The following is a 14,761-nucleotide window of genomic DNA, read 5'->3' on the forward strand; positions in this document are numbered from 1 at the left end:
ACTGATGGCGCTTTTAGGTCTCGACAGAAGATGAAAACGAAGCAAGCTAGGGAAAATGTCAAAACACGCTGAAAGGCTTCCACGTCCACCGTCTCAGGTCGACTCCCACAGCCCCTGAAGGCCCATCAGCGCAATCGGCACCGCCTCGTCCGTCGCGATGACGCGGCTGCCCTGGTGCGGCAGCACGTCCACCCACTCGTCGAACAGCTCGCGCGTGCGCGGCCCGCGGATGTGCATCGCCGCCAAGCTCGGGTCCCTGTCCGCCGCGTGCTCCAGGCCGCGCGGGCCGCCGAAGACGACCACCAGGTGGCGGAAAGACGGCGCGGCGACGCTGTCTGCCTGCTGCTGCTGCTGCTGCTGGGCCTCCCCGCCGCGCCGATGATGATGGTGGCCGTGTGATTGCCGCCCCTGCTGTTGTTGCCGGCGTTGTTGACGCCCCGCCAGGGCCTGCGACAGCGGCGCGCCGCGCTCGGACGTGCCGACGCTCAGGTCGTAGCCGCCTTCGCGCGGACACTCGGTGAAGACGGCGGACAGCCCCGCGGCGCGACGCACCGCGTAGCCCCAGTAGTACCCGCCTCTCGTGCGCGGCGCCTCCGGGTGGACGCACACCGGCGGGCTGCCCTGCTGCTGCTGGTCGTCGAGCTGCAGCGTGACGCGCGTGTTGGGGGGTATCGTCTCCGCGACGCGGACGATGCCGCCGATGCCCGTGTCGACCAGCGAGCCCCCCTCGCCGAGCATCTCCTCCTCCTCGACGGTCACGCCCTCGGCGTAGGGCAGCCAGGGCGCCTTGGCGCGCGGGTGGTGCGGCGCGTCGAGCGCGGGCAGCAGCGCGGTGTGCCGCAGGTTGGCGTGCAGCGGGAACAGCCGGCGGCGCATGAACGGCGGGCAGTCGAGGAAGGAGAGCACCTGCGCGACGAAGTGGCACGGGTCCGAGTCGCCCGTGTACGCGGCCTCCACGCCCGATCCGTTGAGCAGCGTCAGGGTCTGTGAAGGCGAGGGCCCCTCGTCGTTGAAGACGACGACCTCGTCGACGCAGAAGATGGTGAGGGTCCGGGCGAGGCGGGCGACGGTGGCGAGGCGCTGCTCGGCTGTCGGGAGGCTGAGAGAGGAGTCAGCGATGGAGGAGGGGCGAGGGGAGAGAGAGAGGGAAGGGAGCGCACTGTTTGATGATGCTGCCTGGAATGGCGACGGAAACGGTCCAGGAGCGGCCGCCGCGGGTGGGCGTGAAGCTCTTGGCCAGCTTGCCCGTGGAGAGAGGCAGGGTGACGCCGCCGCCCTCTGCGACGCGGCGCCTCTTGAGCTCGGCCGCCGCCGATTGCAGGCCGCCGCTACCGTTGGCGGCAAAGGCTTCCGAGAAGCTGCGCGTCTTGGGATTCCCCTCGGCGTGCATGTCTTGTTTGGTGTGTGTGTGTGTGTGTGTGTGTGTTTCTTGTGGTGGAAAAGCGCGGTCGGAGGACGGATGTTGTGCGAGGAGGTGTGGGAAAAGCTTTTCTTGGCTATCTGAGACGAAACCGTTTCTTCTTAAGAGTGGGAGAGGGCGAGTCGGTGCATTATGTAGCTTGTCTCGTAGTCAGCAGCGGCGCGGACTGAGGAGCGGTGCGAGGTCGAGGCAACTTGGTTGACTTTTGAGTTGGATTTTTATTCCTTCTTTTTTTTTTCCTGAAGAGCTTTAAGTTTTGCTGGGGCTCCGCTAGCGGCGAGCGGGCGGGGGTGGAGCCCTCCGGCGCCGGGGCTAGTCGGCCTTCCCCCGGACCGTGTAATTCACTGATGCCTTAACATCGCGGGACGACTTGTTGGTGGCTATTGCATCAACATGGCTTCGTATTATACAAAGCAAGGTGCTGCCGTGAAAACACACCACATACTGTGCACTGCAAGAAATCTACGAGGTGTACTGCAAAGTGAGCTGCCCAACCTTAATTGAAGTAGCTGCCCACGCAACAATGCTAGCTAGCCCCCAGCCCCAGCCAAAACTTGTTCCACTGGCCGGCCATACTTGACGAGTACATGCCACAGTAACTTGATCTCTTGCAGTACATCCGCAAACGTACCGCGGTCCTCCCAGAGATCTGGTCTTTCCGTGAGCGACTGCACGGCCCGCCCCAGGCCCACCGCGTCCACCACGCCATGCTCGTTCGCCACACGCTTTGCCAGGGAAGGCATCGTCGGCCCGCAAAAGTCCAACGGCACCTCCTCCGCACGGAGCGCAAACCCGCCGTGATGCTGGATCGGAAAGCAGTACTTGGACGCCACGTCCTCGAGGTGCCGCCCGACGACGGGCGTGCCGTGGAACGCCGCGTCCACCACCGCCTCGACGTCGCGACCCAGCAGCACCTCCCCGTGGACCAGCACCGCGACGCGCGCGTGCGATCTGATGACGGCTTTGGTCTTTTAAAGGTCCGAGTCGGAGAGGTTGGACATGCGGAAGATGTGGGATAGGATGGACTGAGACTCGGGCCGGAGGGCGATGGCCTTGGCGCGGATGTGTTCGATTGCCCGCCGCTGGCAAGGCGCCAGGTCAGCGGGAGTGGTGTTCATCATGGAAGATGTTTTCTGTTTCTGCCAAGTTTAGCAAGAGTAGATGCTGTGATGAAGTTGGTCGAGCGGACGGCGCAACGAGTCACGTCGAGGACTCACTCGCCTTCCGCTCTAGCGTCTCCAGCTGCACATCAACGGCCATCTCAGCAGCCACCTTGAAACATTAATAGTAAATCGCAGAGACTTTCAAAGTTGCCATCCGTTAATTTCCACAAAATATTCATAGTTGTATTCGATTTCTTCATAGAGGCCAGGTAGTGGTATGCGCCGTCCCCGTCCTATGTACAGTCCGCGTCTTATAATCCCGCCCGCACACTGCATGCTATCCGCGTCTTATAAGCAGTCTACGCGCGTCTTTTATACAGTCGCCATGCACCTCATCACATTACTCCTCGCAACCCTCCATTGCGTCCCAAATCAACATCCAGGTGCCTTCCCTTGCTCCCCCAGCCGGAGCAACCACCGTCAGCGCCGCCCGTTATCCGTGTGCGGCCCGGTTCGCCGGGCCGCAGTTGGTAAGATGATAGGACCCCGCGTCGCCGCAATGGCCGACGCCGCCATTCTTGCACACAAACACGCACTTGCCCATGTTGGACTCGCAGCCGTTCGACGCGCGGATCGACATTGCGTTGCCGCGCGCGTTGACCTCGCGCGACACGTCCACCGTGCCGGCGCCCTCGGTGTTGAACTCGCCCCAGGTGTTGTACACCAGTCCGGCGCCGCTCAGCACCGTCGCGTGGTTGTTGAGCGCTGCAAAGCCGCTGACCACGCCGTCCGCCACCAAAACGACGACGCTGTCGCCCGCCTTGGGCAGGGAGGCGGTGATGTACGACCGGCGCGCGTTGACTCACATGGCTTGGTAGTCGCGGTCGTGGTCCCACGCCCAGAGCACGAGCGTTACGGGCACAGGCGACGGGTGCGTCGTCGCGCGGTTGGTGAACTTGAAGGTGTTGGGCCCGCCGGAGCCGATCCACGCCTTGCCGTTGGGGCGCAGGGAGTTAATACCCTGCCCGGCCATGCCGATCCGCGCCGTGTGCTCGCAGTCGGCCTTGTCGAGGTGCGGCTGCAGCTTGCCGCAGCCAAAGGCGGCGGCGGCAGCGGCGGCGTCCATGTTGTCAAGCATGCTGACGGAGGTGTCGGTCTCATTGGCCCTGGTTCGAGAGAAAGCGAATGAGTTCGAGATGGTCACCAAAATCAATGGTTGGTCCGGCCACTACATGTAGATGGGAAGCATGCCGGCCGTCGACAGGCCAGCCAAAGTGGAAGCGGCAGCCAAAATGGTAGGGAAGTGCATTCTGGACGAGATTTTGCAAATTTTTGCTCAAAGAACTTTAGTCCTTCAAGCTGATTTCAACATTGAGCAAGGTTATCGTCTCTTTATACGCAATTCTCCTCCAACTAGGCCTCGCTCCCAACACGAGGCTGACTGAACACCACAAGCATCGCAGGGCCCAACCCATGCTACGGGTATTTCCACTTCGAGTACTTCAAATTCGCCAACCTCAACCTCCACTTGATCTCACTCTGATGCCAGTCTGGACCAGTCACGAGGTTGTTTGGAGGAAGAGATGCCCAGTCTCGCTTAGACGCGTTGCGACGGGTACTGCGCCCTGGCTGCTTTGCTCTTTCGAGGAACCCCCGACCTATGGAATCCGGTGTCAAGTTTCCAATTCATCCAAAATGCGGCAAATCAAAAAAATACGCCAGCACTAGGCCTGGCTCGACGAGGAGCCCGACAAAGGCCTAGCGCGGTGGTCCCGTAGGAACGAGCACAGATCGAGATGAGGGTCGTAGCGAAGACACGTTCCTGAATCGATATGGGAATAACGGTGAAAATCATCTGCAGATCTGCCGAGCGTGAACCCAACCCAACAGGTTGTGGCTCTCCATCTCCAAATGTGCTGACTGTGGATGAGACCTGAGCACCCAAAGCCATGAAACCGTCGATTGTCGAAGTCTGTTGACCTGACAGGTGTGGACATGGCCTTATTTTCTGATGTCTCTCACACTGCTTATTGGTTCTCGTGTCTTCCTGAGAAGTTCAAGTAGGTACCTGGCGCTACACATGCAATCGCTGCCGCCATCAAAAGCCAAGTGGCTCCTTGCTCGCTGGATAAGCCCATTTTCTGCAGAATACTGGCAGAAGATTTAGAGGCTAATGCAGGAGCAAGCAAAGGTTAATCTTCAGACGGCCTGCTCGCTAGAGAAGCCCATTTTCTGTGCATAATAATGGCAGAAAATTGAGGCCAATGCAGGGGCGAGCGCAGGTAAGTCTTCCGACGGCGTGCTACCTTTGGCCACGGGTCTGGGTGGTGAACCAGTCAGCATGAGTGCCGGGCCCAAAATCTGACAACCCATACTGACTGTTCTTATTCAACGCCAAGATTCATTCAGGAAAAGGCCGAGGATGGTTGCACGCCAGGAAGTTCGACACCTCAACGGATAAAGAATGGGTACCCGTGACTAATAAACTGAAAGGTAAAGAGAGTCTCTGTGTGTGCCGGTCATTTTGCGCCTGTTCATTTCTTGTGCGAAAGTCCATCCGAAATCGAGGGCGCAAGCTGGATCTTCATTTCTATGTCTTCCGCTCGACGAGCCACTCATATGTGGCTATTTCGCATAAATTCTGCTGATCTCGCGATGCCGGGGCTGCGGCGGATGATGAGCAGTACCAATTCAAGTGGTGCTGCCGGCGATCATGCGCCAGCCTGACCCCAATGGGAAAACCGCTCTGCGCCGAAGGCGTGTGCAAGCAAGTCAACAGCGAGGTATGATGGCCAGATATGTCGGCAGCCGTATGCCCGACGGGGAATTGAACATGTCACGCTGAACATGCTGTGATCTGGCTTTCGAGGATGGACAAGCCCTCAGTTGCGAATGCGGCCGGCTTGCAGACTTTTCGTGCATGGTGTTATGGCAGCGAGAACCTTCGCAGAGATCCTGAGTGCTTGGACTTTCGCAATTCTCGCGCTGCGACGTAAGCCCAGCACTGGATAAGCCAAGACATGACGCTGCGGCTGCACGACTTCAGCCGTGTCTGTAGGCCCATCATTACCCAGCATGTTGGGGCCACGGGGTCGAAGATTTCGGCGCGGTCGCTGCACTGCCTCGACCGTATCTGCAGGACCATCATTACCCAGCATGTTGGGGCCACGGGGTCGAAGATTTCGGCGCGGTTGCTGCACTGCCTCGGCCGCATCGGCAGACCCATCATTATCCGGGACACACGGCCGTACGTTTTGACGGGGCGGTGACCCTACCAGAATGGTAGAGGTGCTGAGATCCGACCGCTCAGAAGGCGCGGCCTCGACAGTATCTACAGAACCATCATGACCCAGCTTCTTGTGGCCGCGGGGCCGTAGAATTCGACGCGGCGGTGTCCCTACCAGCGTGGTACAGGTGCTGAGATTCGATGGCTCAGAAGGTGCCATCTTGACCGCATTATCTGGCGTATTAGGGCCACGGAATCTTGGACTTCGACGTGGCGGTGTCCCTACCAGAATGGTACAGGTGCTGAGATCCGACGGCCCAGAGGCCGCCGCTTCCACAGCCATGTACTTGCCGGCCATTTGGCTTCCGGGGTCGTCAGAGAAGCAACGCTTTCTCTTGCTGTCCCCTTGCGGTTCCGGATTTGTCGAAATCATCTCCGTCTGAATGAGGAGCAGCTGCTGCTCCACCCACTCAATGAGGCACGGGTGCTTTTCGATATCCTCCTGCGATTGTCTATAGGAGCGAGTCTCTTCAAGAAACTTGCCATACCGAACCTGGCGCTCAAAAATGCGCTGGTAATCTGATTCTGCATCGTCGAGTCGCTTTCTGGCGGCCAAGCAAGTATGGGATGCTGCGCACGTTGCTGTGGTATGCGACTGGCAAGCGCTTTTAGCTTTGGCTCTGGCCGCGACGAGGGCTGCCGAGCTCATATTAATCTCAGCAAACAGGTGTGTGGCGCATGCATCAACTGAGATGAAGCCTTCGCCGGGACCTAGTATGCCCTGGTCCTGAAACATGGCGCATGCCCTGTTGTATTCAGGCTGCAAGCGCTTCAGACGTTCAAGGTAGTAATCATACCACCAATATTCGAAGCAGAGGTATTCTGCCCATGTTGTCAACGTGCCTTGTTGTCTGGGGTTCTCCTTGAGCTGCAGATTAGGCAGGAGATGTCCGTGTCGCGTTAGCCGAGCCTCGAAAGCCATCTTGTAGTCATCAAACCCATCGCAGTCGGGCTCGAGTTGGTGACGGCGCTGCCAGCGGCGTTTTCTTTGGCACTGTGCCCAACTCTTTTTGAAGTACGATGGATCCGAGTCCGACTCTGCCAGTTTCTCGAGATAGCCCCATTTCTCTAACAGCTCCCGTTGCTCTTGTACAAAAACCTCGAAAGCATCTTCGGGGTCATTGAGACCTCTGTTGTCCAGCTGCCAGTTGCGAAACTCTCTCCATCGCGCGAGTTGTATTTGAAAGATGTTGTTGACGGATTCGTAAAACTGAGTGCGAGGATGACCCCAATACGGCCGCAGCCTCTCTTTGTACGCATTCGGATTATCTAGGACCTGCGGTAGGTCATCAATGGAGTATAGCGGTCTGCCTCCATCATCGACAAGTCGGTGATAGGCATGGGTCCCGGAAACTGTTGCAGTGTCCTCGCCAACTTGCGTCTCGCTAAGAGCGTCTGCATTCTGCTCCGTCGTCACTTGCTCAAGAACCGTTGGCAATATTGCGTCTTTACTGTTGGACAGCTGGCAGACGCGGCGATTGAGGTAGTCAAGATCGAGGCTGTGCCCGAGGTCTTGCCTTGGGCGAGCAACCATTGATGCTTGGGCGGTTCTACACAAGCATGAGCAAGGTGGGGATGGCTTGGGTCTGAGTTTATGGTCGCGAACCGGACTTACGTCAAACGCTTGGCCAGTTGGCTTCTCTCCTCCGTTGATAGCTTGTCCCAACCTTCCAATTTGAGCCTGATACTGCCATCTACGTGGCGACTGCTCTCCATCCAGTCGCACAGCTCTCGATCGGCCAGGTGCGCAAGGTCGCTGACCGTCGCAGGAGCCGGAGTAAGACGACGCGCAGTGTCCCCCCCGAGTTGTAGAGTTGCAGTCGTGTGCATCATATCCAAGTGTCGTCCCAGGGCTTGCATTCTTTGTCAAAAAGTGCTACTTCTAAGGGATAAGGGAGATGGCAGATGGCGCTAACTTGTTGCTTTTAAGAAGGTATATACATGGGTACATCTCATCTGTCGGCACCGCGACTAACGCGATGTCACGTGCCCACCGGATAATGGCATTAGAGCAGTGTTAGTTGTCTGGATTGCATGGGTAGCCTGGATAAAATGATGGTTTGAATTGTGTCAGTGCTCTGGGACAATCTCGATCACTTTCGAGGATAGGTAATGAATTATCGTCAATGCCACTCCATCCTTTGGATGTGCAGCGGCTCCAGAGAGTATTTCTACTAACCCACTAACGTTAGTTGACACACTAGTTACTCGGTACGTAAATACAGGGATTAGTATCTGTATCTTAGTGTACTCAATTCGTATCTGAGGACAGAAATAGTACATATTATATTGAGAACACACGACGAAAACTTGCGTCCCTCAAAAAATTTCATCGTATCATTTGTTACCATCCCTGCGACTGACCGCTCTGGAGCCTCTGCACATCCAAACTATTGGAGAAGACACCCTGGTAGCTTGTACTCCGAACATTAGTTGATCTTGATCGTCCCTCTTTTCGTGTATGCACATGGATACCGACTAGGCAGGCCCCCATTCTTTTCAGAGTGGGTACCCGGCTGTAGCCGTTACACTGTGGCACGGCTGTGGCACGGCTGTGGCACGGCTGTGGCACGGCTGTGGCTGAGGAACCGACCGTTGTGAAGCATCGCAACCTTTACTTCTACATTACCAACCAATCGCATCGAGCCTACTTCCGCCCTGATCGTTATGCGTTTCAATCTTACAATTAATTGGAATATTAGACTATTGTACGAGGGCGAGAGCAAACTTGCTACCGTGTAGCGGTAGTGTTGGAACAGATGCAATGGAAGAGGTGGGAGTATCTTCATTCTAAAAACATGAGCGGCCTCGCCGCCAATCCCAGGAATACTCGTCACCTTCATCTTCTTTACTTGGGCAAATTTTTTCCATTTGATTTTAGCTATCTCTTTTTCCTTTGTTAACTTCCCTCTTCTGTGCGTAACGCAACTGCCCAAGATGGAAGACTTAGACCTCATTGCTCGCGTCTACGCTGTTGCACATCATACACAGTCCGCTACCGAGGCCATTATGAACAGCATTCACTATGTCAGCCCCGTTGAAGCGCCGCCGCCGGACGAAACGGAGTACAATTCTCGGGAGCCGACTCCGACACCAGATCCAAGGAAGTCTGACAAAACGCCACCTCCTGAAGACCCTTTCCTCGAGCTGCGATTTAGTAAAGTCCCGAGGTCGTCCCACGGTTTCCTATTTGGGCGTCACCCTAACTGTGACGTGGTCCTACCAAATAGGACCGGTTTCAGCCATTACCAGTGCAGTATCACCTTCGATGCGGAGGGACGGCTCATTGTTAAGGACCTGCAGTCGACATTGGGGACCATCGTCAAATACAACGATAAAGCAAATTCCCGCCGCAGTGGCTTTCGCTGGATAATTAGCGGCTGCAAAACTGCGCTTCACGACAAGGTCATTGTGATTGAGATCGATGATACAGTCTGCTTCCGCATCGTTGTTCCTCAACACAGCATCGAATCGCCGGTCTATGTCTCCAAAGTCGACCGCTGGTGCGCTGGTCAACAGACAACGCAAGACCTGTTCCAGGCCATTGACCTGAGGATTCGTCCCGATACCCAGTGTCCCACCGGTGCCCACACACCTTGCACCGACCCCATCTTTCTCTCCGAAGAGGTTGGTAAAGGAGGACATGGCGTCGTAACGTATCAATGGAACGTCAGTGACGGATTTGAATTCGTTGTCAAGGAACCGCTTCGTCCCCGCCACTTCAACAAAGAAGCATGGAAGAACGAAGCCCGCATCATGAACTTGATCTCGGGCCGTTCACCGGTAGGTGCCCTATGTACTTACGATTGACAACTGTTTTCTAATGATCCAATAGTATATCGTCACATTCTTTGGCGCAAACTTTGAGCCGTTTCCTCGAATTGCCCTGGAGTATCTTCCCGGTGGCTCTTTGGAAGATAAGAGCGGGTTTTCTACAAAGGAGCGCGGAATGATTCTCAGCCAATGCCTTGAAGGGTTGTCATTCTTGCATGAGCACAACCCCGTCATTGTACACCGAGACATCAAGCCTGGCAATATTCTCATTAAAAGCCGCGACGAACATGGTATCCAAGTCAAGCTCGGCGACTTTGGCCTATCCAAAGACCATGATATCATGTCCACCATGTGCGGCACCCACGGCTATCTTGCACCCGAGGTTTACAAGAATAACCAGTATTCCAAGACTGGTGGGCTTGAAGAGCGAAGCTACACGGCAGCTGTGGACATTTGGTCTCTTGGAGTTGTCTTGTGTGGCTTGGAGTGGCCTCTCCCCGAATGGGACAGAAAGTACGAAGGCCTTGGCATGTACTGGGGTGAGCTGGTCCGGGAAACGTTCCTGGGAGCCCTTGACCAAAAATTCGATGCGCTCGGAGAGTTTGTACTGAACAAGATGTTGTCTGTGCAACCTAACCTGCGACCTGGGGCTGGCCAATGTCTAGAGGAGGTATCGCTCGTGATTCAGAACGACACTGCGGCCCTCCCCTTCACGGGATCCGGGTCATCGAAGCAGACAACCAGTCGGCATGCCTCTTGTGGTGGTCTTCTCACTGTTGTGCCGGGGCAAACGCTACTTGACACAGACTGGACTCCGAGCACGGCGCTTGAGAGGGCGGCAGGCAATCCCGGACGAACCCCCAACGCCCATCCACAGCGCGCTGCCCGGCGTAGGGTGGATAGAGTGTCTCATATCAGCATACGGGACCTCTTCTTCGACAAAGCCGGGCTGGTACGCATGATTGTCAATCGACAAGAGGTATCCATGAGAATGCCGGGCTTCCAAATAAGTGCCTCTGAACTCTTCCGCGTGGTTCAACTGGACAAAACTTACAGGGACAACTTTGTTCGAAAATTGAAACAGCGCCAGGCCATTGAGTGGGAAGCCTCCAAGAGACAGAGCTGGGTGAACTTTCGAGAGGGTGTGTTTCTCTGCCAAGCGCTGGGTATTGAGGGGGAGCTCTACCCCTTGCTTTCGCTCCCTGGTCTCGATTTTCCACCGCGAGAACGGAACTACCTGCTCAATGACACCGATGGCTTCAAGGTCCTGCAATGGAACGGCAACGATATCCCGTACAAGCCTGGTGAGCGGATTGTGGGCATCACGGCGCTTTCCAAGCTCGTCAACGGAGCGCGGAATAGAGTGCGTCAATTTCTTCGGGCAAGACCCGAAATCAAGAGAACGACAGTCCGCAGAGGTGCTGTAATTTTCTATGGCACATATGTCTCTTACGAAGATGCCATGACTGTTTGCAGCCGTTTCAACCTCGACGCGGCGCCAGTGGAGCACTTGATGAATTCGCCGTCTCCAGAGCAAGTGCCCTCAGGAGCAGTGCCGTCTCTAGCCGGACCAGTTCGCAAGGTTGCCCTCCTCGAGGATGCACAGCCAGGTGGCTTGACACGAGATGAGGTAAGAAGCGCTCTGGCAAGTCTCCCGCGCCTCGCGCAAGACCAAGATACGGCCACCAAGCAGTGCAGCTTCTTCACCGAGGCTAGCTATTCGAATGGATCCTATCTGGCACCGGCGTGTCAGTCACACCTGCAGCTTCGCGACCCAGTTCGTTCAGTAGAGGACCTTGGGGAGGCGGCAGAAGCCTCGGCAAACTACGACATTGGGGGCTATGACTCCGATTCTGGGTTTGCCGAGTTCCTAAACAAGCATTGACTGCTGTTTCCAGGGATAAGTATCATGGGCCTTGAAGGTATATAGCGGATACCTGAGATGTTCGGTCTTGTGGGCCGTCAATACAGGGTGGTGAATGTACTGACCTGGGTTGTTACAAAAAGAGGGACACTAGATATAACAGATATACTAGCAATAGTGTAGACACTGGAGGCAATAGAGATGATGAAAACTTGACGAGGTTTCCATTTTCGTACTGGTGTAAGATACAGAGGCGTCCAGGATCTTTAAACCTTTAATGATTTGGCGCTCATCAATGAAGCTCTTGTGGCCGATGGGACTCATGAAAAGGCCCAAGACAATGCAAGGGAGCACAGCAACAAGGGACTAGTAATGATTAGGGACGCGCTGTTGTGATTTTTTATCGTGGGCGTTTGTATGACGGCAGGGTATACACAGTAGGTTTTCTGTGCCTGCGGTCCAGATCTTGAGCTCATGCAGTGGAAGGCTGGTGCGGTCGTCTTTGCTCAAAGGAGGTCTCAAATGACGCTCTCAAAAAGCTTGAAGAGAGTTTGAATGTGGGAAAACATATTGAACTTGATGACGCGCATTCAGGCCGAGGTTCATCAGAGTGGAAAGTGGCAATAGCGTGTGTATACACACTTACACGACAGGTGCTTGTTAGTACTGCCCGCGAAGCGCCACTATGATCTGGACACCCCTGAAACGTGGGTTTTCGAAGATGTGTGTCCTTATCCACCTCCAAGACCAGCTCGGGAGAAATCAAAGCAGCTTAGGTGAGTGGCTCAGGCTTGATCGGAGGGGCTCCGGTGATGGCTCAGGACACAATTTGGCTGGTGGCTCAGTGAGGCTCAGGTAAGAGCAGCGCTGCTCAGGTTCCTCTCTTGGAAAGGAAATTGGGGCAGTCAGTATTCTGGTGTTGTTTAATCTGCAAGCAGTCGTTGTTCACCCTTCGCGTCCCCTGAACAGCCATTGTTGCCTATCAATTCCATAGATAGCGCCAAGTTCAGCTAGCCAGAGCTTGAAGTAGTGGTTACAAGGGGACACATATGTTTCCTGCCAGCATTTATCGCACCTTAAAGTGTTCTTTCTACATTTTCAAAATATTATTGATTAATATCTCATCCCTAGCTTGCATTTTCAGAGAAAAATTCCTGCCAGCACGGCATATAGGCGACACAAAATGTCAAACACCAACATAAACGCGCTTCTCATAAAGCGCGCAAAGAACAACAAAAATGCTGCAGCAGCGGCCTCAAACGATGGCTGCCGAATCTGCGTCGCCCCCTTGACATGGAAGTTTGCAACCAGGGCAGTGATTTGTTCGCCATATGAGCATCGAAATGCGGCTCGCCGGGCCTCAGCTTGAGCGACAGCTTCAGCCTCTTGCTGCTTCAGACGTGCAATCTGCACAGCCGCAAAGTTATGGGCTGTTGCAATGCTTTCCTTAACATCCGTCTCATCCTCTTTCAGCTTCAAAATATACTTGGTGACCTCCTCTCTTAAGCTCTTCATAGAAGCTAGACGGCCCTCGTTCTTGAGCAAGATCAGCAGACTCTCGCCATCTCTCAGCATAGCCCACAAGTCCTTAGCTTTCAAGTACTCTCGATGTACAGCAGCATGCCTGATGTTTTCCATAGCTCTTAGGACTTTGCCTGCAGTTACGCCCCTAGGCAGCCTTGCGACCCCGGGCAGGGGCTTTTGATACTTGCCCAGCGCCCTTGCAATCAGGTTGAGCTCTGTGGCCTCCGCACAGGTCCAGTCATTTTTTTCCAGGACAGCTGGCATCTTGGCTCTGGCAAACTCAAAGCAAGCAGCTTCTAGCTCAAGCGGGGACCGTTGTGAGCAAATGATGCTGAGCGGAAAGTGGCACTCTGGTCTCGGCGGATAGGTGTATCTCTTTGTCAGACGATGGAGAATCGCAAGGTGCGGCATCAGGGTTGTCTTCAGCACCTTGTATGGCGGCATCAGGGCTGTCTTCAGCACCCTGTATGGCGGCATCAGGGCTGCCTTCAACACCTCCTTCAACACCTTGGATGGCGGCCTGAAAATATTGTTGTGCAATTGTTCTGGAGGAGAAAACAGCCTTCTCATGGAGTATCAAAGCTGTTTTCTTAACACCGAGCAGACCATATACTTGGATGACATCGGCAAGCCCAGGCTCCGTAGCGTGATCCTGTATGCGGGCTTTGAGCGTCGTTTTGCTGGTACCGCCAGGTATCTCATTGAGTACGACGCACAGGGCATCATAGACGGCCTTCTCGGCGTTTTGGTTCGATTGGGACATCGTTGAAGTTCGATGCTGCGCTACGCTAAGTAGTTGTTCACGGAACGGAAAAGCAAGAAGACAAGTCTTTATAAAGAAACCACTGTCCGTTTTCATTAACATCAAGGCGGCTTGTACTGTGTTTGCCGCAAACGGAACCAGCTGCTTGGAGTGTTTATGGAAAACCATCATGGCTCGTTTCTATAAGCACAATGGCCAAGATTGGCCGCTCTGATTGTCACTTAGAAGCATGAGAAAAAAGTAGTAAATTTCGGCAAAGCTCAAGATGATGTACCGAACGGAGTTGACTCCTCTACACTACATAGATAGGCTAGGCTGTTTACTTTTAATATGAGGTCGCCCTCCCTACTGACGGATCAGGCGCCATACGTAAGACCGCTTCGAAGCATGAGATATGGAAAAGCAACCCGTTATATCGAACGAAGCAAAACGGCAAAGTATGCATGACGTGAATTTCATGCACAATATCTACGTTGTGGCCTTGCGGCACGTTGGAATACGGGTGAAAGTAACAGCTAGATCCGACCGCGCGATGGCCTAAAAACGGCCACTAATACCGCCTGATCCGCCTGATTGTAGCGTTACAGCTGCTTTGTTGTCGAGTGGGTTAGCTTTTTAATACAATCTACATCTACACATCTACATACATACATACCTATGTACCTGCCTTCTGTGTCTTTGTGGAGCCAAGATTTACAGTGCAACCTACAGTACATCGAAGATACTTCTGGCAGCCTTCCGTCTGGCTATTTCTGGCATGGTAGGCTGTATGCGAAGACAAGACGCAATAGACCGCCGTCAACAGCGGCGCGAAATTGACCGCAGATCGAGGGAGGGATTAGAGTAGAGATGGCTGGAGGGAAGGCAGCCGATTCCTTGTCAGTGCACGTAAGCTTTGAATTCACAAAGTATAAATTTCATGCTTCATTTTCATTGATTTAAATTGGCCTTCTTTCTTTCTTTTTTTCTTCATAAAAAAAAAGAAAAGGATCGAGGGCCAATTTATACATAGCTATATCATGAATCA

General features: G+C 54.5%; 6 protein-coding genes across 6 annotated transcripts; 2 read left to right on the forward strand and 4 right to left on the reverse strand.

Moving 5' to 3' along the window:
* Positions 1-93: 93 nt before the first annotated feature.
* Positions 94-1,390, reverse strand: ISF_05720 (deoxyribose-phosphate aldolase 2; the record flags this gene model as incomplete). Its single annotated transcript, XM_018849325.1, has 2 exons — positions 94-1,099; positions 1,161-1,390. The coding sequence occupies 2 exons, from the start codon at positions 1,388-1,390 to the stop codon at positions 94-96; spliced, it is 1,236 nt and encodes a 411-aa protein (XP_018703352.1).
* Positions 1,391-1,943: 553 nt separating this feature from the next.
* ISF_05721 (hypothetical protein) lies at positions 1,944-2,439 on the forward strand (the record flags this gene model as incomplete). Its single annotated transcript, XM_018849326.1, has 2 exons — positions 1,944-1,976; positions 2,035-2,439. 2 exons carry the CDS (start codon positions 1,944-1,946, stop codon positions 2,437-2,439), a joined length of 438 nt encoding a protein of 145 aa, XP_018703353.1.
* Positions 2,440-3,016: 577 nt separating this feature from the next.
* On the reverse strand, positions 3,017-3,661 carry ISF_05722 (hypothetical protein; the record flags this gene model as incomplete). The annotated part of the gene is made up of 2 exons (XM_018849327.1): positions 3,017-3,332; positions 3,390-3,661. 2 exons carry the CDS (start codon positions 3,659-3,661, stop codon positions 3,017-3,019), a joined length of 588 nt encoding a protein of 195 aa, XP_018703354.1.
* A 1,744-nt stretch (positions 3,662-5,405) lies between these two features.
* Positions 5,406-7,343, reverse strand: ISF_05723 (hypothetical protein; the record flags this gene model as incomplete). The annotated part of the gene is made up of 1 exon (XM_018849328.1): positions 5,406-7,343. One exon carries the CDS (start codon positions 7,341-7,343, stop codon positions 5,406-5,408), a length of 1,938 nt encoding a protein of 645 aa, XP_018703355.1.
* Positions 7,344-8,746: 1,403 nt separating this feature from the next.
* Positions 8,747-11,468, forward strand: ISF_05724 (Protein kinase-like domain protein; the record flags this gene model as incomplete). The annotated part of the gene is made up of 2 exons (XM_018849329.1): positions 8,747-9,592; positions 9,645-11,468. The coding sequence occupies 2 exons, from the start codon at positions 8,747-8,749 to the stop codon at positions 11,466-11,468; spliced, it is 2,670 nt and encodes an 889-aa protein (XP_018703356.1).
* Positions 11,469-12,587: 1,119 nt separating this feature from the next.
* Positions 12,588-13,541, reverse strand: ISF_05725 (hypothetical protein; the record flags this gene model as incomplete). Its single annotated transcript, XM_018849330.1, has 1 exon — positions 12,588-13,541. The coding sequence occupies one exon, from the start codon at positions 13,539-13,541 to the stop codon at positions 12,588-12,590; it is 954 nt and encodes a 317-aa protein (XP_018703357.1).
* Between the last annotated feature and the right edge of the window lie 1,220 nt (positions 13,542-14,761).

This window comes from Cordyceps fumosorosea, assembly GCF_001636725.1.
Source record: "Cordyceps fumosorosea ARSEF 2679 chromosome Unknown scaffold_14, whole genome shotgun sequence".
Lineage (NCBI taxonomy): Eukaryota > Fungi > Ascomycota > Sordariomycetes > Hypocreales > Cordycipitaceae > Cordyceps > Cordyceps fumosorosea.